The following is a 27,962-nucleotide window of genomic DNA, read 5'->3' as shown; positions in this document are numbered from 1 at the left end:
AGCTTTCAGCACAAACCACAGCAGCAACAACAGTAACTTGATTAGGACTGTTATTAGCAGTATAAGTAATATACGTATTTTTATTATTAGCACTGTTTAGTATTAGTAATATTAGTAGTAGTAATATTACTTTAAGAAATATAAGTAGAATTATTAGCATTATTAATAGTAGTAGTAGTAGTATTTGTATAAGTAATATAAGTAGTATTATTAGCATTATTATTAGTAGTAGTAGTATTAGTATAATATAAGTAGTATTACTAGCACTATTAGTAGTATTATTATAAGTAATATAAATAGTATTATTAGCAGTATTAGTAGTAGTATTAATATAAATAATATAAGTAGTGCTGTTAATAGTAGTAGTAACAGCATAAGTAATATAAGTAGTATTATTAGCACAATTAGCAGTAATTGTAGTAGTATTAGCATACGCAATATAAGTAGTATTATTTAAACTAATAGTAGCAGTATATTATAAGCAATATAAGTAGTACTAATTGCATTTTTAACAGTAGTAGTAGTGTTAGCATAAGTAATAAAAGTAGTACGATTAGCACTATTAGTAGAATTAGTATAAGTAATAAAAGTAGTATTATTAGCAAGTTTAATAGTAGTATTAGTGTAAGTAATATAAGTAATACTATTAGCACTACTAGTAGTAGTAGTGTATGTAATATAAGTATAACCCCAATTCCAATGAAGTTGGGACATTGTGTAAAACATAAATAAAAAAAAAAGGATGATTTGCAAATTCTTTTCAACCTATATCCAGTTGAATACATTACAAAGAAAGGATATGAAATGTTCAAACTGATAAACTTTATTGTTTTTCATTATTATCCAATGCTTGGCATTGTCTTGCTGAAATAAGCAGGGATGTCCCTGAAAAAGACGTTGCAGGATGGCAGCATATGTTGCTCCAAAACCTGCATGTACCTTTCAGCATTAATGGTGCCTTCACAGATGTGCAAGTTACCCATGCCATGGGCAATAACACCCCCCAGAGATGCTGGCTTTTGAACTTTGCGTTGATAACAATCTGGACAGTCCTTTTCCTCTTTGGCCCGGAGGACACAACGTCCATGATTTCCAAAAACAATTTGAAATGTAGACTCTTCAGACCACAGGACACTTTTCCACTTTGTGTCAGTCCATCTCAGATGAGCTCAAGCCCAGAGAAGCCGGCTGCGTTCCTGGGTGTTGGTGATTTATGGCTTTTGCATTGCATGGCAGAGTTTTAATTTGCACTTGTAGATGGAGCGACGAACTGTGTTCACTGACAGTGGTTTTCTGAAGTTTTCCTGAGCCCATGTGGTAATATCCGTTACAGAATGATGTCAGTTTTTAATGCAGTGCTGCCTGAGGGATCGAAGGTCACAGGCATTCAATGTTGGTTTTCTGCCTTAACATTAAATTAACATTAAGTTGGGACATTCTGTAAAACATAAATAAAACCAGAATACAATTACTTGCAAATCCTTTTCCACCTGTATTCCATTGAATACACTACAAAGACAAGATATTTAATGTTCAAATGGATAAACTTTATTGTTTTTTGCAAATATTCACTCATTTTAAATTTGATGCCCGCAACATGTTCCAAAGAAGTTGGGACAGGGGCAACAAAAGACTGGGAAAGTTGAGGAATGCTCAAAAAACACCTGTTTGGAACATTCCACAGGTGAACGGGTTAATTGGAAACAGGTGAGTGTCATGACTGGGTATAAAGGGAGCATCCCTGAAAGGCTCAGTTGGTCACAAGCAAGGACGGGGCGAGGTTCACCACTTTGTGAACAACTGCGTGAGCAAATAGTCCAACAGTTTAAGAACAACATTTCTCAATGTGCAATTGCAAGGAATTTAGGGATTTCATCATCTACAGTCCATAATATCATCAAAAGATTCAGAGAATCTGGAGAAAACTCTGCAAGTAAGCGGCAAGGCAGAAAACCAACATTGAATACCCGTGACCTTTGACCTTTGATGGACTGACGCAAAGTGGAAAAGTGTCCTGTGGTCTGACGAGTCCACATTTCAAATTGTTTTTGGAAATCATGGATGTCGCGTCCACCAGGCCAAAGAGGAAGAGTACTGTCCGGACGGATTGTCCGGACTAGCTTCGTAGTAAAAGAGTGTGGGTATTAGACTGGCCTGCATTAGTGTGGCGCATTATGAAGCGCAAAATACAACAACGGAGACCCCGGACTGTTGAGCAACTGAAGTTGTACATCAAGCAAGAATGGGAAAGAATTCCACCTACAAAGCTTCAACAATTAGTGTCCTCAGTTCCCAAACGCTTATTGAGTGTTGTTAAAAGGAAAGGTGATGTAACACAGTGGTAAACATGCCCCTGTCCCAACTTCTTTGGAATGGGTTGCAGGCATCAAATTCAAAATTAGTGAATATTTGCAAAGAACAATAAAGTTTATCTGTTTGGACATTAAATATCTTGTCATTGTAGTGTATTCAATTGAGTATAGGTTGAAAAGGCTTTGCAAATCATCGTATTCTGTTTTTATTCTGTTTCTATGTTTTACACAACGTCCCAACTTCATTGGAATTGGGGTTGGAGTAGTAATATGAGTAATATAAATAGTATTAGCAGCAATATTAGAAGTAGCATTAGTAAAGTAATATAAGTAGTATTATTAGCATTATTAGTAGTAGTGTGGTACTATGTAGTAGTTGTGTAAGTATTATTAGCGGTAATATTAGTATTATCAGCAATAGTATTAGTAATTGTGTCAGAATTATTACCAGTAGTATTAGTAGGAGTCTTTTAAAGATAACAAAAAAGAATAGTAGTAATAAGAACTTACTTTAAATAATTCAATTTAATTAATAAGAACAAGACGATTTAAAGATATACGTTTATTAGTAGTAGTTGTAGTATTAGTATTAGAAATAATATTAATAGTGTTATTGTTAGCATTAGCATACATATTGTTGTTATTATTAGCAGTAGCATCTTAATTATTATTATTACTATTGTTGTTATGTAGTATTAATAATAGTTTTTTTGCAATAGCATTAAAAATAGTATTATTAACAATAGTATTAATGTTATTATTAGTAGTATTTGTATTATTATTGTTAATAGTATAATAGTATAATAACAGTTTTATTAGCAGTATCATTGGAAATAGCATTATTAACCATAGTATTAGTATGCTTAGTAGTATTTAAAAGATGATGAACAATAGCAATAATAATAAAAGTTATATACTTAAAGTTATATACTTTTCTTCCTATTTTTATTATTAGTAATAGTGTTAGTTATAGACTTCTGCTTTTGTTATTGTTCTGTTTCTTTCTGATGATGATGATGATGATTATTATTATTATTATTATTATTATTATTGTGGTGTTGATGTATACAAAATAAATATTAAAATAATCCAAATAAGAGAAAAAATAAAGGTAATTGAACCATCACTGTTCTGGATTAAGATTAACTAATGACAAAACTCTCCTGATCCTTAATGATTTACCGTCTAATTAATAATTAACGCACACACATAAATGAGTTGCTGATTAATAATCAGTATTTATGTGGTTACAGTGCTGTGTAGAGGTTAAAATGATGTCGTTTATCGTTTAAAAACACAAACAAACAAAACAAAACCCTCAAAATCCTTGATTTAATCTCCAGGTTCCCGGATGTAACCGCGCGGGAACAAGCGGCGATCATAAATGTGATGTCACTGCTCACGCATCGCGTTTATATAGGCAAATCGGAGCACGTGCTCCTGTGAGGAGGATGTGGATCATAAACATTTCATTTTCCTCAGATACACAATCAGCGGAGCGCCGAACAGGAATAACCGATATTTCAGTTTATTATACATTTATAAATGTATGAAGCCGCTTATTTATGCATTTCTCTCTCTCTCTCTCTCTCTCGCTCTCTCTCTCTCTCTCTCTCTCTCTCTCTCTCTCTCTGTATCCTGGAGAGCCGGTGTAGTTCCTGACTCACCCATAACTGCCTTCTTAAGGATTCCACACAAACACCATTAAAGGACTTGTTTTTTCTGTTTAACCCTTCAGTGTCTTTATTCTGAAACGTTGGATATCATGTGGTCTGAGACAAAAAGTGAGTTTTTATCACTTTTAAAGTTAAATTCTTTAGAATTAAAGTCTGTAAGTCGCTTTTTTGGGTTACTGACGTTGTGCATTTTTTGTAAAAAAAAATAATTATAAAAAAATATAATAAATGCACATATGTCAAATTATTTAATGAAACCTTTTTTCTGTGAAATAATTTTTTACTATAAAATTCATTTTAATCTCTTTTTGTTTCCAGAAGTCTATAGTTTCCAGAGGTCTGCTGGTGTAGCCATCCAGCCATTATATAGATTAAGTGAACTATCAAAAAAGGTAATTTAGTCATAAAATTCTAAATAAAATAATTTGCTCTGATTTTATGTTAAAGTTTAAAATAAAAAAAAACATGCTATAAAACTTTAAAAGTGCTTAACTCACTGAAGAACATTTGTCTGCACGTTCTTACTTACCTCAGGAGAACCATAAAAATGTGGAATTATTATAATTATGTTTGTTTATTTATTTGAAAAAATTTACATTTACATAATTTAACAGACGCTCTTATTCAAAGTCTAAACTCAAGGTGAAGGACAAGGTTTCTAATCTGAAATTAGTCTGAAAAGTCAGGTGGCGCAACCAGATCAGAACAGTTTAATAAAAAAAATGGTTCTTTAAGGGTTCTTAAGTATAGAGAATTGTTCTTTATAGAACCATGAACTCTCAAAGAAGTGTTTTCCTGATTAAAGTGTTCTTTGAATTGTTACAAGGTTCTTCAGATTGATAGAGAAGCGTGTTTCAAATGGTTCGACATAAAACCTTTTTGAAAAGGGTTCTATATAGCACCAAAAAAGGATCCTTCTGTTGTTACAGCCAAGACATCATAGCAATAGAAGAACACTTTTTTGGTGCTATATAGAACCCTATTCTGTATAGACCTATCTGCAGTACATTCTCCACCAATCTTGAGAGCCATCATTTTTGTGTAACTAAAAACTTTTATAATATTCAGTATATTTAAGAAATAAAATGCGCAGAGATAAAAATGCATAGATAGATAGATAGATAGATGCATGAAACTCTGCAGAGAACCTGAGAACTTTGATAACATGTTCTTACCATCAATATGTTCTCAGTGCTTTTATGTTCTAGTGTGATTTTATGCTATAAAAACATTAAACATGGATAAAAGTGTTTGAGTATCTTACCAAACTGCACACTACAAGCAGTGGTGTATCTAAAACCATGACCACTTGCATAGTTAAAATAATTTAACCGTTCTTTGACGTAACAGAGAATGTTAAACAGGGTTTTAAAGTCGGTTCTATAAAGCAGTAAAAGGGTTCTAGCACTGTTGCACTCTTAGCAAGTTCTGTAAAGTACCAAATAAGGTTCTGTGACACTTCTAAGCTCTTTCAAGGTTCTGTGATAGCAATCGTAGTGAAAGAACCGTTTACGATGCACAGCACCATTTATGCTTTCAATTGGTTCCTGGAGTTATCATGATATATTCTCTTAAAAAAGATGGTTCTTCAAGGGTTCTTAAGTAAAGAGAATGGTTCTATATAGAACCATGAACACTCAGAGAACCATTTCATGGTTCTTTGCATGGCAAAAATGTTATTCAGATTGATGGAGAATGTGTTGTATATGGTTCTATATAGAATGGTTCTGTATAGCACCAAAAAGTGTTCTGCTATTGAGATATCAAGCTTGCACACAACAGAAGAACCCATTTCGGTGCTGTATAGGACCAGCATATTCTCCATCAATCAGAAGAGCCATGTCACCACGCAGAGAACCATTTAAGCATGAAATAGTTCTATATGGAGCTCATGGTTCTAGATAGAAGCATTCTCTTTACTAGGGAACCCTTGAAGAACCAAATAGAATTGAATTTAATTTAATTATTTACATCTTATTCTTCAGATTCATGTTGAAAGAACATACAGACCAAAGAACACTCAACATTTCACACATAGACTTTAATAGATTAACTGTGGATCAATTACATTCTTTTAAAAAGGGTGGTTCTTCAAGGGCTCTTTAGTAAAAGCAATGATTCCCTATAGAACCATGACCATTCCAAGAACCCTTTACATACTTACATGGTTCTTTGCAAGGTGAAATGTTCCTGCAGACTGATGGAGAACACATTGTTTATGGTTCTATATAGCACCAAAAAGGGTTCTCCGGTTGTCACAAGCTTGTAACAACCTGTAGCAGAACCTTTTCAGCTGCTATGTAGAACCATTTTCAAAAAGGTTCTATATAGAACCATGCCCAGCACATTCAATCTTAAGTACCGTGTCACTGTGCCAAAAAAATCAACATGCATATGGTTCCTTAAGTGTTCAAGGTTCTATGTAGAACCGTTGTCTTTACTAAAGAACTTTGAAGAACGTGGTCATTAGGGAAACAGTGCAGTAGCGCTAAGTGCAGCTGCAGAGCGAATGTGGTGCTTTGGCGGCCTCTGCTGGTGAAAGAGCAGAACGCCACCGCCTCGCTTTTCTAATGTTTGTTAAATGTGAAATTACGAGCATCTTATAAACTGTATTTGCCCATTGGTGCAGCCAGAAACTATTTGCTGATACCAGATATATATATATATGTATGTGTGTGTGTATATGTAAATGGACTAAGTTAGTTTCTGCTGATCTCATTTACAGCATTTGGCTGACGCTCTTATCCAGAGCGACTTACAATTTGATCATTTTACATAGGTAGGCCAAGGCAGTGTTAGGAGTCTTGCCCAAGGACTCTTATTGGTATAGTGTAGGGTGATTGCCTAGGTGGGGATTGAACCCCAGTCTACAGTGTAGAAGGCAGAGGTGTTAACCACTACACTGTCCAACCACTGCTCATTATGGTTTAGCTGGTCACCCCAGCATGATCATACCCCAGCATACCAGTACCCAAAACACAACACATGCTGTTTTTCGCTGGTGACCAGCAACGCTGGGCTATGTTGGTTGTTCTTACAGGGCATCCAAAAGAGACCTTAGGGGGTCCAGTTTCCTGAGCTTTCACCAAACACCCCTGCTCTGCTGGATTACCTGGATCAGGTGAGCTGGACTGACCCAAAAATGATTCATATGTCAGCAACTCTTTTTTAATGTTAGCACAACGTCGTAATAAAGAGCATAACTTGCTTATGTGTGGATATTAATATACACGTGTCATGAATACAAAATTGGACGTGTGCCAGTGTGGCTCAATAGGGGGCGCGATTGGCTTGGTCAGTTTGCTTATTTTTAATCGTAAAAACTCATTTGTACACGTAACGAATGCCAAATATATCAGTTTCCATTCATTAATGCCCTCAGCCGAACATGAGATATAGTAAATGTGTCTTAGTATTACAATTTATAAGTCTTTTTTAATTAAATGAATAATTAAACGAGAAAATAAAAGTAATGAAACACAAATACACGTAAGAGTTCAGTTAGATTTTCTTTTAAAATGTTTATGCATTATTTTAGAATATTTCCTCTGTCGTTTTTTAGTATTTTTAAACATTTTAAATGTTTATTTATTAAAGTCATCCAACGTGAATGCCTGACGTCACCCGCGCCGCTCTCACCTGATTGGTGTTTTTTTTTTTAGTTCGGTCACATGATCCGCTGTGAGAGCGGAGCGGAGCGGACGGGCTGCTGCGGCGGGACTGAGAAGCGCGTTTTGTTTAGTTTAATTTCATCTTCAGCTTCTTTTGATCTCTGATTTTATTCTCAATCGCTTTAAACAGTCTTTCTCTTCACCAGACAGGCCGGACAGCTGTGGTTGTGAGTACGGGTGAGCTGTAAATGACTCTACGTTTCCTGTAGACTGGCTGTATGTGAGTGTGGGCGCTCAGTGTTTGTGTAGATTCTGCGCTTTCATGTTTCACAGCTGCGCAATTACGGCGTGAAATCTTCACCAAAAGTGGCTCAGAGTGAGGTTAACTGAGACAAAACAGGCTGTGGGACTGTTCGTTCTCCATAGAGTCCATAGATATTATAGCTTTCACTAACACAACCCTCTGGACTGCTGTTCTAATCCCAGATTAGGTGAAAAACAGGCCTAAAAGTAGTTTTTTTGCGCTAGATGAAAAGCGGCATTACGATTTAATCCAAGACTAGGCTTAATCCATGTGTTAACACGTGTTTTTTAAGATGTAGTGGTTAATATATGCTATGATTTATTGTTCAGGCCCCAATACTAATAGAACTAATAGTCACGTGACCTCATTGTTTTCTAGAGATTAAATTAATCAGAGAGTTTTGTTTCTGCTGTCACTACACAGGCATGGTGTGTTTTTACTGAGCAGCATATTACTCACTCATAGCAGAATAGCAGAAGTTTCTCTTCATTAAGGCTGGGCGATACGGTAGAATACACGACATCATGATACTTGACATTTTCGTGATAACATGATTTTTAGTTTTTGTAGCTGCCAGTAAAAACAGCACTGCTGCATTAAAAAAAGACTGAAAAACGTTCACAGTCTCTAAAAATGAACTACTTAAGAAGAAGCAAACAATAAAAATCAAACAACTGATTTAAAAAATGTATTAAATAGATGATGTCATGTTCCAAGAGGCAGTTTCAGTAGCTGAGGATCGGAACGTCAAGGCCGCCGCCCGATCCACATTGCATCGGACCCCTATAAGCGCCTCTCCCATGGGTGGTGGCTCCATGGTGGCGGTCCCATGTAGCTATTTTGGGCTGAGCCCAGCCAGGACCCATGGGTAAAGGCCCGGCCACCAGGCGCTCGCCAAGGAGCCCCTCCTCCAGGCCTGGCTCCAGGGTGAGGCCGCGGTAACCCTAATCCGGACAAGGGAAACTGGGTCCTGGTCTTTTTCATCATACCGAGGGAAGCCGGTGACATCGAGTCCAAGTGGGCCCTGTTCCGTGCCTCCGATGCAGCGGATCTGAGCTGTGGCAGAAAAACGTATTGTGTTGTAATTTATTGCAATACCTATAAAAAAGCGCTACATTGACCACCTCTAGATATGGGCTATTGTCCAATCAGCTGCCTGTTACTATGCAGTTATTATACAGTCTCTCTGTAATTGGTCTAAATTAAGTCTTTTATTAAAAATTAATAATGCAGTTGTTTGTTTATAGTGTTGCTGATCATACAAATCAAACACTCGAAATTTATCATATATCGTTCGTCCCTCCTTCAGGACAATGTGCTGTAGATGGTCCCAGAAGCACTGGTTTGGTGTTTGTATGCTTGTTTGAGGCGCCATCGTGCAGAACAGAGACTCGGGTGGCTCAGCCCAGCCCAGCCCAGCCCAGCCCAGCCTAGCCTAGCCTGTGGTTTTCACACATCAGCCTGTGTTTGTGTTATGTTTAGCCTTTGTTCGGGCCTCCTAGTGGCCACTTCCACTGGAAAAATGAAAATCGACTCCATATTTTTACTAATATATTCAAACACATGAAGAATTGTTTAGAATCTAAACAGTTTTATGTAAAATGGTACCATTTTGTTGAAAATGTTCAGATGTTAGGCTGCAGGGCCTCCACAGCACGATGAAGTTGCGTGTTAAGACTGAACCACAGTTTCATGCCTGCTTCTGTTCAGCAAAGCCTGTCTAAGTAGATTAAACTCACTGGATGTGGATTATGATAAATGCAGAATGTTGTGAATAGATGTTTCATCTGCTGTTAGAAAACAAAGTTAATATATATATTTTTTTTTTGTTAGTTTTTTTTTCCTCTGAATTCCTGATCCACGTGATTAGACGATCTTTCCTGTAAGAAAAGCCTCCCCGGTTTTGGCTGTGATCTTGCTGCATGGATCTGGTGTTTGTGGTCTGGATGTTTAGCTGTTGAATCGGATTGAGCAGCCAGTCTGTGTCACGCAGCTGCGTTCGGGACGAAACGTCAGAAAGCAGAATGATTGTCACGTTACGGTGAAGAAACCTGACCACTGCTTTTTTATGACTCATGACTTTATGACTCAACTCAGTTGCATTCATTTCCCTTATCTTTCTCCTTATGGCTCCAAATTCGCTTCCTCTTTGTTCCTCTGGTACTGTTTGTGTCTGAATACTGACGACCAGCGCTTTCTGCTTCATCAGCTAACCATAGAAATGCACCCTGCATTCAGGAGGAACAGTGGCGTAGAGTGGACACACACACCCACCCACACACACCCCCCAATCAGGCATAACATTCTGACCACTTCCTCATTTCTACACTCACTGTCCATTTTATCAGCTCCACTTACTGTATAGGAGCACTTTGTAGTTCTACAGTTACAGACTGTAGTCCATCTGTTTCTCTGATACTTTGTTACCCTGTTCTTCAGTGGTCAGGACCCCCATGGACCCTCAGAGAGCAGGTACTATTTGGGTGATGGGTCATCCTCAGCACTGCAGTAACACTGACGTGGTGGTGGTGTGTTAAGTGTCTCTTTTGCTGGTCTGAGTGGATCGGACACAGCAGCGCTGCTGGAGTTTTTAAACACCTCAGTGTCGCTGCTGGACTGAGTATAGTCCACCAACCAAAAATATCCAGGACTGGAGGATGACCAACACAACTGTGCAGCAGCAGATGAGCTGTCGTCTCTGACCTTACATCTACAAGGTGGACCGACAAGGTAGGAGTGTCTAATAGAGTGGACCGTGAGCGGACACAGTGTTTAAAAACTCCAGCAGCGTTGCTGTGTCTGATCCACTCAGACCAGCACAACACACTGACACACCACCACCATGTCCGTGTTACTGTAGGGCTGAGAATGATCCACCACCCAAATAGTACCTGCTCTGTGAGGCTTTTGCTGCTACTGATTGGTGAACCCATCTACAGGCAGCTCACATGATCTGTGCAGTCAGGCTGAATTTTCTCCATTCGAAGCTCGTTAAGACAAAAAAAAATTTCTATAATGAAAATTGCAGCTCTTGCGATTTAAAAGCGATTAATCTTTCAGCGTTGAGACGATGCAGTTTTGTGTTTGATGCAGTTGTGAAATTTGTGAATTGTTACCTGGTTTTAATATGAATGTTTCCAAATGTGAATGAACATTTTGTTTTCTTCCTGGTCAAGTTTAGGTTTCCTCTTCCAGATGTGTTGAGAAACTTCACAAGAATGAACCGAATGTCTGATATTCCGTATGAAAAGGTACCAGCTTGAATCTTATTATCTTTAGTTTCTTAAATTTTTCTTCCTGAATTAATTTTGTGGTTTATTTTCCCTCCAGATGGCGGATGTGGAGAGTAGTAACGTGGAGTCTCACCTGAAACCTCAGAAGGTACCAAGTCAAACAGATTCTCTGTCATGTAAATTAATAGTGGACATAGGGAACAGGGAACATAACTGAACCATAATCCACTGAAACGATTTGTTCTAAGCTGTACTGGTTCCACACACCCCGCCTCGCCTCCAGGATTTTATTCTACTGTTCTGTTTTAAAACATTCGGTTATGAAAAGATACAACTTTTCACCTGGAAAAGCTGATTTAAGCTTCACAATCAGACCTTAGAACCACTGCTGGAGCTTTGAGTGAACATTTATACTGTTTGTACCTTGATGAACGAGAACGGTACCTGCACAGAACCGTCATTTCTAACAGTGTCAATGGAAGTTGGGCATGTATAAGGACATGCATAGTGCTTTTAATCTGGGCAGTAAGTGTTCATTTATTCAAAAGCACTAATATCAGGTTCAGTATAATTTAATATTGATACAATAAGCAGTGATTTTATGCGTCACTGGCTGTTTACAAGCAAAGATTTCCTCCGATCTGATTCTCCTGGCTTCAGTAGAAGAACAATTTCTCTGTGCAAATGGTTCTTTGACAGTCCAGGATTCTATATAGAACCATTGCGTCTACTAAAGAACCCTTGAAGAACCGGCTTTTTCAGGGTGTTTTTACGAGCATTAAAACACTTTTTTTTAAAAACAATGAGCTTGTGTGCCTAGGCATTACATGGTGTCCAGTGTCTGGTCTGGCAGGAGGTCTAGGGAGAGAGACCCTAAACCGGGTCATAACAAGAATATGAGAGTGGGCTCTCTCCCCAGACCTCCTGACATACAGCTACGCTAACTCCAGACCAGGCTCCGCACACCATGTGAACCAGAAAATGACCGGTTTATTCTCTTCAAAAGCTCAAACAAGTGGAGGTGATGGCTTCAGGGACGAGCACTCGCCAAAATAACAAGCTCCTATGACACACAGCTCCTAACTCCCCACCTCAAACAGGAGGAAAAGGTGTCCAAAACACAGCAGCACCGTCCCCTGCTTCTCCAGCGCTCACTAACTTTCAAAAATCTAACAAAGCTTTTACAAACTTCACACTCAAAGTGAAGTGAAGTGAAGGGTGCTGGGTTGGTCTGAAACGAAGAGCCCTGAACGTCTCGCATATACTGTGTCTTGTACTGCCAGGCACCCCGAGTGGCCAATCATAGACCTGCACATCATACAACAAGAGGGAAAACACAGAAAAAGACACGGAAAAGTAACTACAGTCGTAACACAGTGGTTTAGCTGAAACACTACTCAGCACTTAGGAGCTGTTAGTTCAGCTCTGGGAATCCATGTGTGAGAAAGTTCAGTGCTTAAGTGTCTAATAACGTCATTTACAGGCTCGTTACTCGTAATATTCGACGTATTGGGGAACCTTCATGCTGAGGTTTGTTCCAGGATCCTCCCCCACCTCCCTCTGCCTGCTACATCATCGCCATTCAGTGTTTCAGGACCTTTGTTTACAAATAAAGCCCTGATGATATACAGATTTTAAAATCTATAAAAACAGGCAGTCGTATAGGCACTTAAGCTCATCGCTTAAAACCACTTAGCTGGGCAAAAAGTGTTTTAATGCTCGTAAAAGCACCGCTAAAAAGCTGGTTCTTCAAGGGTTCTTTAGTAGACACATTAGTTCTATATAGTGGCTAATCATAGACTTGCACATCTTAAAAAAAAAAAAAAAAACAAGGCGGGGGGGGGGACACAAAGTGGCAGAAAAGTAACTACGACCGTGTGGCTCCGGTTTATTAGTGTCACTGACGTCTTATGAAGGACGGTCAGTCGGAAGTTTCACAGTTGCGAGTGATAAACAGCGTCAGTGAGTTAAACTTCTCCACATCGTGTTACATAATTATATATATATTTTATATCTTTATATCTACTGTTTGTAAGCAGTGTTGTGAGTTCTCTTGATGTATCCCTACAATTCAGTAAACGAGTGTATTCACTCTGTAAACAAGGTAACTAAGCCCGGTCTAATACGTGTTCCTCATGATCTGTGTGACGTGGTCTGTCCAGTATTACAGGTGTTTGCTGATCGTTACCTGTCTCTCCACGGTGCTGCTGGTGCTGTTTGTCCTTCAAACTCTCCTGGTTCCCACTGCTACCTCCTCATCCGGGCTGAAGGTGCACCTGTCCATCAGAGACACCTGCACTGACCCCTGCAGGTGAGAGACAAACATGAAACTTTCATTTTTCTTTCCACAGTTGCAAACCAGTCACCCTAATCCTAATAGAAGCGGGGACGTGCCAACTGTGCTACAGGTTTATTGTAGCGTTGGTTGTGGTCCATCAGGTAGTTTGGATGTTATAGAACAAAATCAAGTGTTTGTTTAAAAAGTGTTTGTCTAAAGCCTTACAAAATACAAATTTCCTCGAAGTTGTTCTGTTTGGGGCTGTAATGTCGTACATGAAGCCAGAGTCGGTTGTGAAACCGACGTACACAAAAGCTCCTGCTGGTGTGGGTTTATGTGGGTTTAATGTTTTGTAGTGCTGCACAAAATGCTGCTTGAGTGCACATAGCACTCTAGGAATTATTTTTAATAGTGTAAATTTTTTTTTTTTTTTTTTAATCAAAATTTTATGCAAGTGTGGGGAGCCACTTTCATATGTGGTTCTAGATCGGATACATATCCGATTCATGACCATGTGACCTTAATGTGACCTTAATGTGACAATTTTATCCGTCATTCAGCATTACCATGGCAACAGCACTGAACAGACGTTAAAGCCTGTAAACAGTGGAAAAGCAGCTCATCTCACCTTTTTCTCCTTCGTCTGGCTCTAATAATGAAGCTGAGAGCTGATCAGAGTTAATGATCATCTCAGTGAAGCTCGTTCTGCTCATTAGTTTGTGCTGATGATGCAGTGATTCAGTCACGTGACGTTACTGAGCAGGACGAGTTCATGAGGGTCATTTCAGGACGCCGGTTCATCACATTAATGACACATTGGAATCGTTGACCTAAACGAGTCTGAACCATCAAGTCAGAGAGATTGGATTTGAGCAAAAAATCTGATGTGAGCGATGAGGTTGTGTGAATGAGGCCTTAATGAAGAGAGAATTCCAATTACCTTATTCCAAAATATGGGCAATACCACAATGTATGCATGAATATACTAAAATATTATTATTATTATTATTATTATTATTATTATTACAGAATGTGCAGTGAATCCCATCAAATGTCTTGCGAAGATTATACATTTTGACCCATTTTTAAGTGTACAGACTTCATAAAATTCTTTTTACATCTGCATTCTTAAAGATGGTTCTTCAAACGTTCTTTAGCAAAGACAAGGGTTCTATGTAGAACCATGAACACTGAAAGAGCCCTTTGCATGATTAAAGGCTTCTTCAGATTGATGGAGAATGTGCTGTAGACAGTTCTATATAGAACCTTTTGGAAAGCCAGAAGGGTTCTACTATTGTAATTGTAATCTACTATGGTATTGTTCTACCATCTGATTACACGGAGGGGTCTTGGAGTGGTCATAGTTCTATATACAACAATTTTCTTTACATGAAGAACTATATTTAACTCCATATTTAGCTCTAACTCTTTTCCTAACACCAAAACTGCATGCTCTAAAGCAGTATAGGGGAATGTAGTAATGCATATTGTTTTTCATATTTTCTCTGATAAGTGTTTTACATTCCAGAGAGCTCTAATTCTAATATGGGTGTGTCTTTACACCATGTCTAATTTTGGTTCTTATCAGTTGTTTCAGTTGGAGACAGTAAATGCGGCACTCTGTGGAGGGAGGGGTCAGCTTGTACTATCACTTTCACTGTTTTTACATGCTGTACTGAAGTCGGTCCCCTAAAGGGGAGTTCGTTATTATCAAATATGTCTGCATCATAAAGCAGAAGATGTAAACAGAGCGCTTCTGAGGGGTTTAGTGTGTAACGCTCTGTTCTAGACAAACCTACAGAGTCAGAACCGTTCACAGTGGTGGTGAAAGGAACCAGACGTCCCCCTCTAAAAGCTTCTCACAGAAAGTTCTTAGATGAAATGGTTCTGAATTCACTGCCTGATGACTGAGACGCTGTTTTATGATAGTTTAGAGAACTTCAACTCCATTCATGGTGGAGGGAGACCTGCAGGGCGCTGTGCGGCAAAATAGACCCAAAAGAAAACATTATTCCAGATTTTCCACTATTTTCCATCATCAACATTACATATACACTCAGAAGACTCATGTAGGTTCTCTGATGGTTCTGGATGGTAAATAAAATGTCTATATCTGTGTTGTAGTCATGGCGATGCCTGGTTTCCATCACCACCACTATAAAGATGTCTGGGCCATTTCACTCCAAACCGCTCTGATTATTAGGGATTATTGGGGAAATCAGTAGAATTCCCTCTTTAGGAAATCTCCACTCTTCTGTTTTTTATGAGTAAAGTGTGCTGGGAGGATTCTGGAGAGCTGGTGCGCCACAGAGGCTTCTCAGCTGCTTTAACCAGCTGCAGTTTTGAAAAACTCCTACTTCTACTTTTCTGTGTGCAGAATGAGGTTTGATGTACTGTTCCCATGAAAGTATCTCTGCTTCACCTGTGCTGTTTTTGCAGAATAGTGTTGGTGGAGAGCATTCCGGAGGGTTTGGAGTTTAACTCCTCTGCCACCCATCCCTCCATCTATCAGACCTGGCTCAACCTCATCTCAGACGCTCAGAGCAGCCTGGACATCGCCTCCTTCTACTGGACTCTAACCAACAAGGACACAGGCACGCATGAGCCCACAGCCGATCAGGTGAGAGGGTGTACACATAACAGAATGGACTATGACCATCAGTTTGATGCGTATTAGGGATGCATCAGTAACGATGTTGGTATCGAATGCTGTGCTTGTTTACTTCACCTCATAGAAATTCACAATACCAGCTGATAAGCCCTGTGTAGCTGCAGCACTAATGAACAAATAAATGAGGGAGGATCTGACCACTCAGAGAGGAGTTACTGACTCACTTTAGGCATTCTGCCGAGGCAGATTCCCACCAGGAACACGCTGTGAGATTTTAGTCGGTTTACATACACATCATCATAACCACAACTGCTTCCCCAGTATGGTAGAAGACATGCAGGCCAATAAAATGGAGGGTAAAAATTCAATATTTGCTCACAAATTCTGTGTAATCAGCTTTACCCTGTTTGACTGAATAGAATTGCGAGGTATAAACTTTATTTTGTTGTTTTTTTGTTTTATAGGTGTCTGTGTAAAATATAGAGAGCCTGTACTGTCCTACTGTGTATATTTCAGTACCCAGTTTTATCAGAGCTGCTGAGTGAGTGCGTATACATACACGTGGACCACATATGGAAGAAGCTCAGGCCGAATTTGAAAGGATCAGATTTGCATGTCGGCACAGCCCTGTAAACATCAGATCTGAGTCACATTAGGGCAGAAATATATTGATATATGGAGCTCTTAACTAGGACTCAGCATAAACGCTGCTACTTGAGTACAGGGTTTAATCCATCATCGCTCTGCCTGTTCATCTGTCTACTTATCTGTCACTTTAGTTGTTAATTCGAGCTCATTTATCTCATTCTCTCTTTATGTGCTGTTCTGTGCCTCAGGGAGAGAGGATTCTTCAAGAGCTCGCTCAGCTTTCGCAGAGAATATCCGTGCGAATCGCTGTGAACAAGCAGGACTCGCAAACCCAAAATGATCTGCAGCTCCTCATCGACTCAGGTGAAAAACTGCAGCTGGAGCTCTCGTTGAACTGGGTGCAGTTTAGGGTGTTTCAAGCTGCTTCTGTTGGCAACTTGTTTACAGTGATGGTTCATCGAAAAATCGTTTTCCTCAAATGTGTCTGATCAGCCAAGGCATGGGGGTATGGGGCCAATTTAGTCATTTAAAACTGAAGTCTCAGGGAGCACAGCAAGGGTCATCTTAAACATCCAGCAAAGCCTGAATAAAAAAAAATAGAAGATATAATTATGATAAAACACAGCTTAAACACTGCTGATCAGACCTGTCTGAGAGCTGTGTGGATGTGGCTAATGAGCAGCTTGATTGACAGCTCTCTGTTTAGCCTGCTACGCCCCCATACAGAACTAAAATCATTATCCAGCTGTTATGTGATGCCAACTGGACGGAAAAAGTCACGGACGGACCGACAGATGGACGAAGGAACTGCTGAGTAAACAGTGTTGTTGTTGGATGAACGAGTGAACGGGCGACAGGTGGCTACAGACAGGTGGGCTAGTATTAGCTCACTAAGCTTCTCTGATTCTGAAACACTGTGTGGGCAGGGCCAGAGACGTAGCCCTGTGACTGGTCAGGGGAATGCTTAGGAAGTGTTACCCACCATTAGGACCGCCCAGTTTAAGGCCGGTTTATTTATAGAGCACCTTTCAAACACTGTCACTCAAAGTGCTTTACAGATGAGAAAATACAGAGTCAGACATGTTTAAAACAGTAAAGCAAACCATAATAATAATAATAATTTTTCAGCTCAAAGTGCTATACAGACAGGTGATAAATTAGTTATACAAGAAGTCATTAGTATTTATTTAGAATCAGAAGAAAATGACACAGATCAAAATAGAAGATAAAGAGAAGAGTTTTACCGAAGCTCCGAGTTAAAGAGCTTTCAGTTTCATAGTTTTCAGATGTTTTTTCTGAGCTCGAGTGTCTAATAAAAGCTGAACTGAGCTCCACAGTTTAGAGACAGAAGAACTGAAAGAGTCTCTCCACGTTTTCTGTGTTTTACTGAAGGTGTTTGAAGGTCAGAATCTGCAGATCTGAGATTATAAACAGACACTCTGTGATGTAAACAGTGCGTTAAGGTCATTTAGAGCTAAAAACCTGCAGCAGAGCTTTAAACTCTACCCTGAGTCATTCAGGCAGCCAGTGCAGCTCTTTTAAACTGGACTGATCTGATCTCGGTTTTTGTTAAAAAAAAAAAAAAAAAAAAAAAAAAAAAAATATATATATATATATATATATATATATATATATATATATATATATATATATATATATATATATATATATATATATATATATATAAAAAATAATAAATAAAAAAAATAATAAAATAACAATATAGAAAGCATAATCCATCCATTTTCTAAGCCGCTTCTCCGTCAGGGTCGCGGGGGGATGCTGGAGCCTATCCCAGCAGTCTTCGGGCGGAGAAAGCATAATTTAAAACAAAAATAAAAACAATTAAAACATGATTAAAACATTTATAAGAGAAAATCATTAAATTAAAAATCAATTTAGAACTTAAATTAGGGTAGTTAAATAAATGCGCTTTACATAGTGACGGGAGATGTGGTGGAATGTGTCGTCCATTCATTGGCCAGTGGGTCTTTATTCAAAGGTAAAACTGAGTACATGTATAGTGTTTACCTGCAAGACCCTGATTAACCTCATTAGAAAGAACACACAAATTTAGGTTCTCTGAGTCTTTAAGCTTGACCTATCAGCATGGTCCTCACCAATCATTGAACCCATCTGTGCAACATACACACTAGTGAACACACGCGTGCGCGCACACACACACGGGGACAGTGAGCACACTTGCCCGGAGCTGTGGGCAGCCCTATCCACGGTGCCCGGCGTGCAGTTGGGGGTTAGGTGTCTTGCTCAAGGGCACTTCAGTCATGGACTGTCAGCCGAGGGGATCGAACCGGCGACCTTCTGGTCACAGGTAGCACCATGCTAATTACTGGGGTATAATCTTCCATTACTTGTTAGCTACATTAGCCTCATAGCTCCAGTGCTAAATCTAAAGAAGCAGACTTCAGACCCCCAACACGTCTTGGCCGATGAAACACATTTAGCGTAAGAAACATTGTGTTACCATATTTTTACTGAATTATCGCTTCGCATGCAGAGGCCGTGGTGAAGGACCTTATGCTGATGTGTTCTAACGCCTGCAGGTGCTGATGTGAGGACGGTGAACATGCGCCAATTAACCTCCGGTGTGCTGCACACAAAGTTCTGGGTGGTGGATAAGAAGCACATTTACATTGGCAGTGCTAACATGGACTGGAGGTCATTAACACAGGTGACTGTAGTTTATTACTGTCCAACACTGTCCACTGTTAACTGGCTTATTATTATCAACATTAGAGCAGCAATGATTTGTTGCTTTTCATAATGTAGATTATGAAAAAATGTTGCCAGAGAAACTCCTGGATTAAGCTGTTCTTGTCCACGTCAGTTACATTAAACACAAAAGTGCTCTGTAATGTTCATATGATCCACACAGTCACCTTGACAGACTGTAATACACTACAGGAAGTGTAGGGGGCGATATGGCTTAGCACAGTGCTAACTGTAGACCTAAATCATCTGCTTCGTTATTAATGAGGTCTTGTGGTCACTCCTCAGGTGAAGGAGCTTGGAGCAGCGGTGTATGACTGCAGCTGCCTGGCCAGTGACCTGGGCAAAATATTTGAAGCCTATTGGTTCCTGGGTCAGAGTAAGACCATCCCCGCCCCCTGGCCCAGCCAGTACGCCACAGCCTACAACAAGGATACACCCATGCAGCTGTCGCTCAACGGCACGGACTCCGGGGTCTACCTGTCGGTAAGAAGCACCGCAACCAAAAGTGGAACGTTTTTAAATTAAATTTAAGGGGAAGTGTGGTACACGTAAACATTGAGAGTTCATATTGCTTTCTAATTTAAAAATCTGAATAAAAAGGAGGTAAAATGTGTAAAGTCAATTAATAATAAAGTCTGTAATGAACAAATTTGTGGAATGACACATGTTTAAATAATCCCACATGTTTGTATGTAAAAAAATGAAAATAAAGGAAAATAACTTATGGCCTCAGTCCTCCAGTGTGGTACTGGTGGATGTGTCCATCTAGATTCTGTGTGAAACTGACCAATGGACGCTCCCTAAGGACTGACCCTCATGCCAGTAACCCTTCCTTTTTTGTTCGTCGCCTCGAACTTGGGACGTGCAATGATGTGTAAAAAGCTGCTGCAGCATGTTTGGAAAGCAGTGATGAGAAGACTTATCTACTATTTTATTCATTCGGTCTTCACTTTTAGGACCCGGAGACTTTGGTGAACCATTTCAAGCACCCAAACGATCCATCCACATGAGGAAAGCTGTGTTCTTTGCGAGAAATATTAGGCATTTCTAAAACCAGACTTCAGTTTTTCAGATTCAGGGCTGAATTATCTCTGTACACAGAGCTCCAGGTCAAAGGGCCTTGTTATAGGGAGAACTGAGGTTGTTCTGAGCATTTTGATGTATGATAAGTGGCTTGTTGTATTCAAAAGGCACATTTAAGAAGTCAGAGATATCAAAGTCAACCAGAATCCTGATCCCTGATTTTTACTTATTTTCTGTTTTGTGTTAAAGTGGAAAAATTGTGTTAAAATTTTCAGCATAACTCAGTGTGTGAGGTGTAAACAGAGACGTTCAGCGCAGTTTGGTGTGAAATGACTCTGATGTCTTTACAATGGTGGTGATAGGAACCAGGCTTCGCCATGACTGCAACACAGATATAGACATTTTATTTACCATCGAGAACCACCAGAGATCCTACACAAGTCTTCTGAGTTTATATGGAATGTTGATGATGGAAAATAGTGGAAAATCTAGAATAATCCGTTTTCTTTGGAGACTATTTTGTCGCACAGTGCCCTGCATGTCTCCCTCCACCATGAATGGAGTTTTAAGTTCTCTAAACTATCATAAAACAGCGTCTCAGTCATCAGGCAGTGAATTCAGCACCATTTCTTGTTGGAACTTTCTGTGAGGAGCTTTAAGAGGGGCCCTATTACCACCACTGTGAACGATTAGTTTCTAGTTTCTCAAGAACTGAGCGCTTCACACTATAATACGATAATGAAGAGCGTTTCCTGAAGCTAAAGAGATAATGATGCTTTTCCTCCCAGAGTTCTCCCCCATCTCTGTGTGCCGAGGGTAGGACTTCTGACCTTCAGTCCATTCTGAGTGTAATTAATGATGCCCAGAAGTTTGTCTACATCGCCGTGATGAACTACCTGCCCACCATGGAGTTCTCCACGCCGAAAAAGTGGGTTTCACAATCAGCAATCTGGAAAAATCTGTCTGTGATGGTTCAGCAAAAAAATTCAGCTTGCGCAGTTTTCCTCCTCACCTCAAATGTAGTTGATCGGCCAAGCGCTCTGCAACATGCGGCTCCGGAGCTGCATGCAGCTCTTTTCCTGCCCTGTTGCAGTTTCACAGCTGAATTAGTTTAGTAGGTAATAATAAAATAATCCTCAGTAAAATAAAGCTCTGCTTATCGTTCAATACAGTTTAACAGTAAATGGTCTTAAACGCTGGAGTTAATGTAGAACTGCTGATTCACCCTTTAACCCTGAAGATCAGCGCAGACTGCTGGTAACCACAGCAACACAGACAACACTCTCGCCCAGCTAGTAGCTATGAAATGGCAAAGAGAGAGATTTAAGACAAACATTGATCATTTGGAGACAAATGGATTTAGTAGTGTTTATAATCAGTCCAGCTGGTTTCCTGATAGGTTTAATCTGCAACGAGAAACTGAAAGACTAAAATCAGTCAGTTTCTCATTCAAATGTCTCAGCTGATCAGCTACATTCAGGGTAAGAGGAGGAAATCTGTACTGCTTTAAAGTGAATGATGAGACCTGAATATGTTGAATGTGCTGCAGGTACTGGGCTGATATTGACACAGCGCTGAGGCGGGTGGCGTTCGAGCGGAGGGTTCGTGTGCGTTTGCTGATCAGCTGTTGGAGCAGCTCCTCTCCGGTCATGTTCCCTTTCCTCCGCTCGCTCGCCTCAGTACATGACACCAAGAGCAAACTGGACATCGAGGTGGTGAGTCATTGTCCTGCAGGGCTTACAGAAAGGATGATGTAGTAGAAGTAGTAATATTATTATTATTATTATTATTATTATTATTATTATTATTATTATTATTATTATTATTATTATTATTATTAATACCAAGAGCTAGAAGGGAGAAGTTTGTCAACAAAATCTACGTTGACCTGAAAAAGCCATTGCAGTAAAGCCCATGTGGTTGTTAAGGTCCCGCTAGGCTGTTGCTATGGAGTCCCATTTGGTTGCTGTGGTGTTGCTAGGCCATTGCTATGGAGACCCAAATGGTTGCTGAGATTTTGCTAGGCTGTTGCTGTGTAATCCCAAGTAGTTGTTTTGTTGCTAGGCTCTTGCTGTGTTATCCAAGGTGGTTGCTAAGGAGTTACTAGGCTGTTGCTACAGTATCCCTGATGGTTGCAGAGGTGTTACTAGGCTGTTGCTGAGGTATCCCAGGTAATTGCTAAGGTGTTGCTATGCCATTGCTGTGTTATCCCAGGTAATTGCCAAGGTGTTGCTTAGCCATTGCCATGGAATCCCAAGGGGCTGATGAGTTTTCTAGGCTGTTGCTATGGAATCCCAAGTGGTTACTAAGGTGTTACTAGGCTCTTGCCATAGTATCCCTGGTGGTTGCTAAGGTGTTGCTAGGCCAGTGTATGAGATCTATGTTTGTGATCGGTAGCAAAAGCACAACCACACTATTCCTTTAGACTTTCACAGTTCCAGTTTGAAAACTACAACCTATAAAAACACTAAAAACAGACAGAGTGACAAAATTAGAACATTTCATTTGGTTTTTTGGACCAGCTCGATGAATGTAGAAAGCACCTAATATCTATTGTTTTTACATTTCCCAGCCTTACCTCTCTCAGACACAGTTGGATGTTCTTCAGTAGAAAGCCTGCAGATTTAACCCAGAACAGCACGTGAGGTCAAAACTAACCACACTGTTCATGAAAGCAGTTATTGTGATGTCCTCTGAGCTGGACTGTGTACTAGTGCTGACAGTAAGTTTTAGTCAGACAGTAAATGCCATAAACAGGGGGTCAGTTGTCCTTTGTCGGTCAGAGAAAGAAAAGATTGGCCTCCTCACTCACTGCTCATTGTTTCTTTGTTTTGTTTGTTTTAAAAACTCAATACACTTGACATTTTGCCCCACATTTAAAGGTGAGGAGCCCCCTCTACTGGTCAGTGAAATTTTTTTTTTTCTTGTGACTAGATCATTTTTGACTGCTTCCTTCATAGTCGCCTTGTAGTAGTTCAGAATATTAGCTATATGAAAAAGTAACTCTTGCTATGTTATCCTAGGTAATTGCTGTGGTGTTGCTAGACTGTTGCCAGAGTGACCCTGGTGGTTGTTAAGGTGTTACTAGGCTGATGCTGTGAAAGCCTAAGTAATTGCTTAATTGCTAAACTTAAATTTTCAGTGTTGTTTGTCTGAGGTCGGTGCGTAGGTCTCCGTTCTTTGATCATTGTCTTTGTTTCCTCTCTGCATGTGACCTGCTGACACTGACTGTGAGCTCTTTACTGGTTTTGTCTACAGAAAATCTTCATTGTTCCTGTCAGTCCGAGTCAAAAGGAAATTCCCTTTGCTCGAGTGAACCACAACAAGTACATGGTGACTGACAAGGTTGCTTACATAGGTATGAGAACAGATCGCACTAACACAGACTCCATCTGACAATCAGATAACTACTCAGCACCTGCTATAAATTAGTCAGCATCTACTATAAATTAGTCAGCATCTACTATAAATTAGTCAGCATCTACTGTAAACGACTCAGCATCTATCTACTGTAAACGACTCAGCATCTATCTACTGTAAACGACTCAGCATCTATCTACTGTAAACGACTCAGCATCTATCTACTGTAAACGACTCAGCAATTACTATAAATGACTCAGCAACTACTATAAATGACTTGTGTATCTACTATAAATGACTCGTGTATCTACTATAAATGACTCAGCATCTACTATAAATTATTCAGTGTCTATGAATTACCCAGTAACTGCTACAAATTATTCAATATTATGAATGATAACATCTACTATGAGTTATTCAGTGTCTACTATGAATTCAGCATCTACTACAAATTATTCATTATCTACTATGAATTATTCATTGTCTGCCATAAATTAGTGTCCACTATGAATTATTCATTGTCTACTATAAGTTAGTCTATGAAGTACTCAGTAACTGCTACAAATGATTCAATAATTGTGAATGATAACATCTACTATGAATTATTCAGTAACTACTATGAATTATTTAGTAATTAATACACATTATAAAATATCTACTATGAATGATTCAGTATTATTCACTATATAATATTCAGTATCTATCTACAGTAACATTTTTCAGCAACTATGCATTACTCAACATCTACTTTGAGTCAGTGTCTAATACATATCTGTTAATGATTCAGTCTACTATAAATTCAGAAAATAATATGAATTGTTCTGGAAATGCTATGAAATATTTAGCATATACTATGAATTTTCAGGGATCTGCTATAAATTGTTAATAGAAATTAACTGCTGTGAATTGTTAAATATCCTCTATAAAACTAATATGCGAGCTCTACAACAAAATTGCTCCACTGACGAAACACATGATGTAAGCCCTATTTTGAGAATAAAACCAAAGGCCATGCCCATTTTCTCCTCTTACCATGACAGCACCTGTGGACCAAAAGAGCTTCAGTGTGAAAACAAAACCTGCTCTTCATACCAAGGAAGATGCTTGGACATGAGTGTTGAAGATTGTTGATCATAAGCATAACACTTCAGAGACTTTTTTCTTCTTTTTTTAAAGTAGGAATGAAAAATCAAACCAGTCTGTTCATGCATAGTCTGACACTATTACTGATGATCACTAGATGGTGCCGTAATCCTCAAGCCACATTATTTGACCTCCTTTGTTTGTGCAGGAACGTCTAACTGGTCTGGGGATTATTTTGTGAACACGGCCGGTTCTGCACTGGTGGTGAATCAGACTTCGGACCAGTTTGTGGTTCTGACGGTCCAGCAGCAGCTCCAGGCCGTGTTTGAGAGAGACTGGGATTCTTCTTACAGCACTTGGCTCAACCATGACACCAACGTCAAGGACATATGCAGGATCCTGCCCAGCCAGCAGGAGGAGCTGTAGACAGTAGTTTCGTCATGACCAGTCGGCCTTGTGGCTACTCAGTGTCCGTTTCCTGCCCGATTTGTAGCGCACATGCATTTGGTACATATTTACACGCACTACCCGGTCCATACTGCACGCCAGAGCATTCACAGATCCATAATGAGAGGATAGGCTCCCCAACACTACATCTGTAATTTGAACTCTTTCATGCTGGATAAGCATGTTCTGTTACCTGCTGTGGATAAAACATCTCTCTTTAAGGTTTATTTATCTTCCTGAGGGGTTTTACCTTTAGCATGGTAGCATTTGAGGATGTTCTCATGACTCTGGGGATACACCTCATCTTCCTGCACTCTAAGCTGAAAGCCTTTTCACCCAGAGCCTGTTTACATGTCGCATTAACAAGTGTTCCATGTCAGGATCGTATCTGGATAAACTTTGTCCTTTTACGTTTTTTTAAATCATCCTCAGTGTGACCAGAGGAGATCCGACTGGGGCTCCTAGTTTTCCCATCCATCTAAGCGCTGTCCTCAGGAGATTGTGGATCGATCCCTGATGATGCTACAGTCGTCTGTGGCCGGGAGTCTAAGAGGGCACAGCTTTGAAACTTTAAAAATAAGATTTATCACAGTCAGCCTCTGGAAATTAAGCAGTACAATGCCACTTTTAATAAATTGTTCCACCCTGTGTCAGCTTAGCCGCGCCTACTCACACTGAAGTTATAAGGGGTGTTTCAGGCCAGACTGCTCTGTGAATGAAGCGCAGTACAGTGCAGCCAATCAAAGCAGAGCTCATTTACATATAACAGTCTTAAAGGCACCGTATAAAACAGCCTGTTTAACTGTGAGGGATAAAGAGGCTGGAAAAAGATTGTGTAGAAATGAATATGGCTGTTCTCGGTGCTTAATCAGTCAAAATGGACCCTCGCGAGAGAGCAACATGTAGGATTGGATCATTTCACACTAAAAAGATGTCTACAATTTGCAAATAGTAGAGCGAGTCTAATGAAATGAATCAATCTGCACTAGTGTGATGCTACCTTGGAGAGTATGTGCATGGTCTCCCAGGACAACAGCAGCAGGCCGGGCCGAAATAAATAGTAGCTGGCTGAATAAACCCCAAGCAAAACTGTTCTTTCTTATAATTAGCTTGTCAGAAATTGTTTAAGAAGTGTTTAGGGTCAGAATAGTCACAACAGCCGAGCAGTCATGAAAATAGCCACAGGCTGTAATCACGATGGGGAAAATAATCACTAAGGTGTAGTGAAATGTGCAGGCTTACCCACTGCTGTGAATAAAATTCATAAAATGATGTAAAATGACAGGCATGTGTGGTACAAATGGGGCTGTAAAATGTGTCATATGCATGCATCACGTTGTGCATGAGCACCACAAATCGGGCGAGGACGCAGGTCAGGTAGCGACAGGCCTTTTGCTGTGTTGGTGCTAAACTGTCTACCAGTTCTGCAGCGTGCGGTTAGTTACTACGGTCACATTTACAGCACACAGGAGGGGCAGTTGCCCATTGGCTGCTGTTGGGACTGTTTTAGGGCTGTCAGGTAGGATCAGAACTCAAAATTCCCCCTTTTTTGTTTATGGTTTAAATAAATCATTTTTAATTGTTATTCCTGCAAAGTAATTAAGAATAATAACTCGAGATTTCCAAGCCAATGTTAAGTCTCCTAAATCCACCATTGGACACTCATCCTGTAACCAGCACAGGTGGCTGCAGTAGCTTTGTGGCAGGTTGGCCGGCTTGTAAATACAACATCTATAAATATTCCTTGCTGCGCCAAAACGCGTCCACATTCAGAGCGTTGGCTGGTCAGAAAAATATGAAGCAGAAAATTCTGTCATCTCACACAAGAATGTACACCGGTCAGGTATAACATTCTGACCACCACCTTGTTTCTACGCTCATTGTCTATTTTATCAGCTCTACTTACTGTATAGGTGCACTTTGTAGTTCAACAGTTACAGACTGTAGTCCATCTGCTTCTCTGTGGTCAGGACCCCCATGGACCCTCACAGAGCAGGTGCTGTTTGGGTGGTGGATCATTCTCAGCACTGACATGGTGGTGTTGGAGTGCATGTTGTGCTGGTGCAAGTGGATCAGACACAGCAGTGCTGCTGGAGTTTTTAGCATGTTAGTATTATTCAGTTTATAAAGTAAACCTGACACCTCGCCCAGAATGGCTGAGCTGCTAAAAAGTTCTTATTAAAGCCAAAAGAAGTAGTTGTTTTGTTTGTTTACCATCAGTAACAGGTTTGGTCTCCATTTGGTAGTTTTTCCTTTGAATTTGACGAATCTTCAGGTTTTATTTTAACAGCTCTGGTATGTTTGGACTCATTGGGTGTCCTGTTCTTTTCTAAGTACCGCTGGAACTGACCGCACGCTTCAGCTGCAGCAGGCCAAGATGAGGTAGAGTGTGGATATTCTTTTTACACATTTTTGGGCTTTTTTTGTTATTTGACCTAATTCTACAACTTGTGTCAGAGAGTGGCACAAAATGAGAAGACAAAATCGAAGTGCTTAAAATAAACAGGGCCCGTCTGCCAGACCCAGATTAAGCCTAAACCTAGAATAAATGGAATTTTTAATGGTAAAACACCATTAATGTTGCCTTTTAGTTCAGTCTAGGTTAAATCAGGGTACAGCCAAGAGTGTAATATATTAACGGGACGGGTTAAAAGCAGGTCTGTTTTGAGCGCGTCTTACCAGGTGGGGATCTTCTCCATGGAC

The 27,962-nt window shown here is 39.7% G+C and overlaps 1 protein-coding gene across 4 annotated transcripts; it reads left to right on the top strand.

Moving 5' to 3' along the window:
* Positions 1-7,675: 7,675 nt before the first annotated feature.
* On the top strand, positions 7,676-26,336 carry pld3 (phospholipase D family, member 3). Of its 4 annotated transcripts, none has more exons than XM_017723424.2 (12): positions 7,676-7,826; positions 11,085-11,154; positions 11,234-11,284; positions 13,299-13,447; positions 15,854-16,034; positions 16,862-16,976; positions 19,178-19,305; positions 19,632-19,829; positions 21,158-21,297; positions 21,919-22,084; positions 23,628-23,727; positions 25,021-26,336. In XM_017723424.2, exons 2-12 carry the CDS (start codon positions 11,122-11,124, stop codon positions 25,236-25,238), a joined length of 1,479 nt encoding a protein of 492 aa, XP_017578913.1. In that variant the 5' UTR covers positions 7,676-7,826; positions 11,085-11,121; the 3' UTR covers positions 25,239-26,336. The 4 variants fall into 4 exon arrangements, with proteins under 4 accessions (XP_017578913.1, XP_017578914.1, XP_017578911.1 ...); XM_017723425.2 differs by having other exon boundaries at positions 11,080-11,154; XM_017723422.2 differs by having other exon boundaries at positions 7,676-7,836.
* The last annotated feature ends 1,626 nt before the right edge of the window (positions 26,337-27,962 follow it).

The sequence above is a fragment of the Pygocentrus nattereri genome, chromosome 7 (assembly GCF_015220715.1).
Source record: "Pygocentrus nattereri isolate fPygNat1 chromosome 7, fPygNat1.pri, whole genome shotgun sequence".
NCBI classification, from domain to species: Eukaryota; Metazoa; Chordata; class Actinopteri; order Characiformes; family Serrasalmidae; genus Pygocentrus; species Pygocentrus nattereri.
This window is presented reverse-complemented; position numbering and strand designations above follow the sequence as displayed.

Coding starts and splice junctions, on each gene's coding strand:
- pld3 (XM_017723424.2), top strand. CDS start 11,122: ATGAACCGAATGTCTGATATTCCGTATGAAAAG. Junction 11,285..13,298: donor CTCACCTGAAACCTCAGAAG/GTACCAAGTCAA, acceptor TGGTCTGTCCAG/TATTACAGGTGTTTGCTGAT. Junction 13,448..15,853: donor ACCTGCACTGACCCCTGCAG/GTGAGAGACAAA, acceptor CTGTTTTTGCAG/AATAGTGTTGGTGGAGAGCA.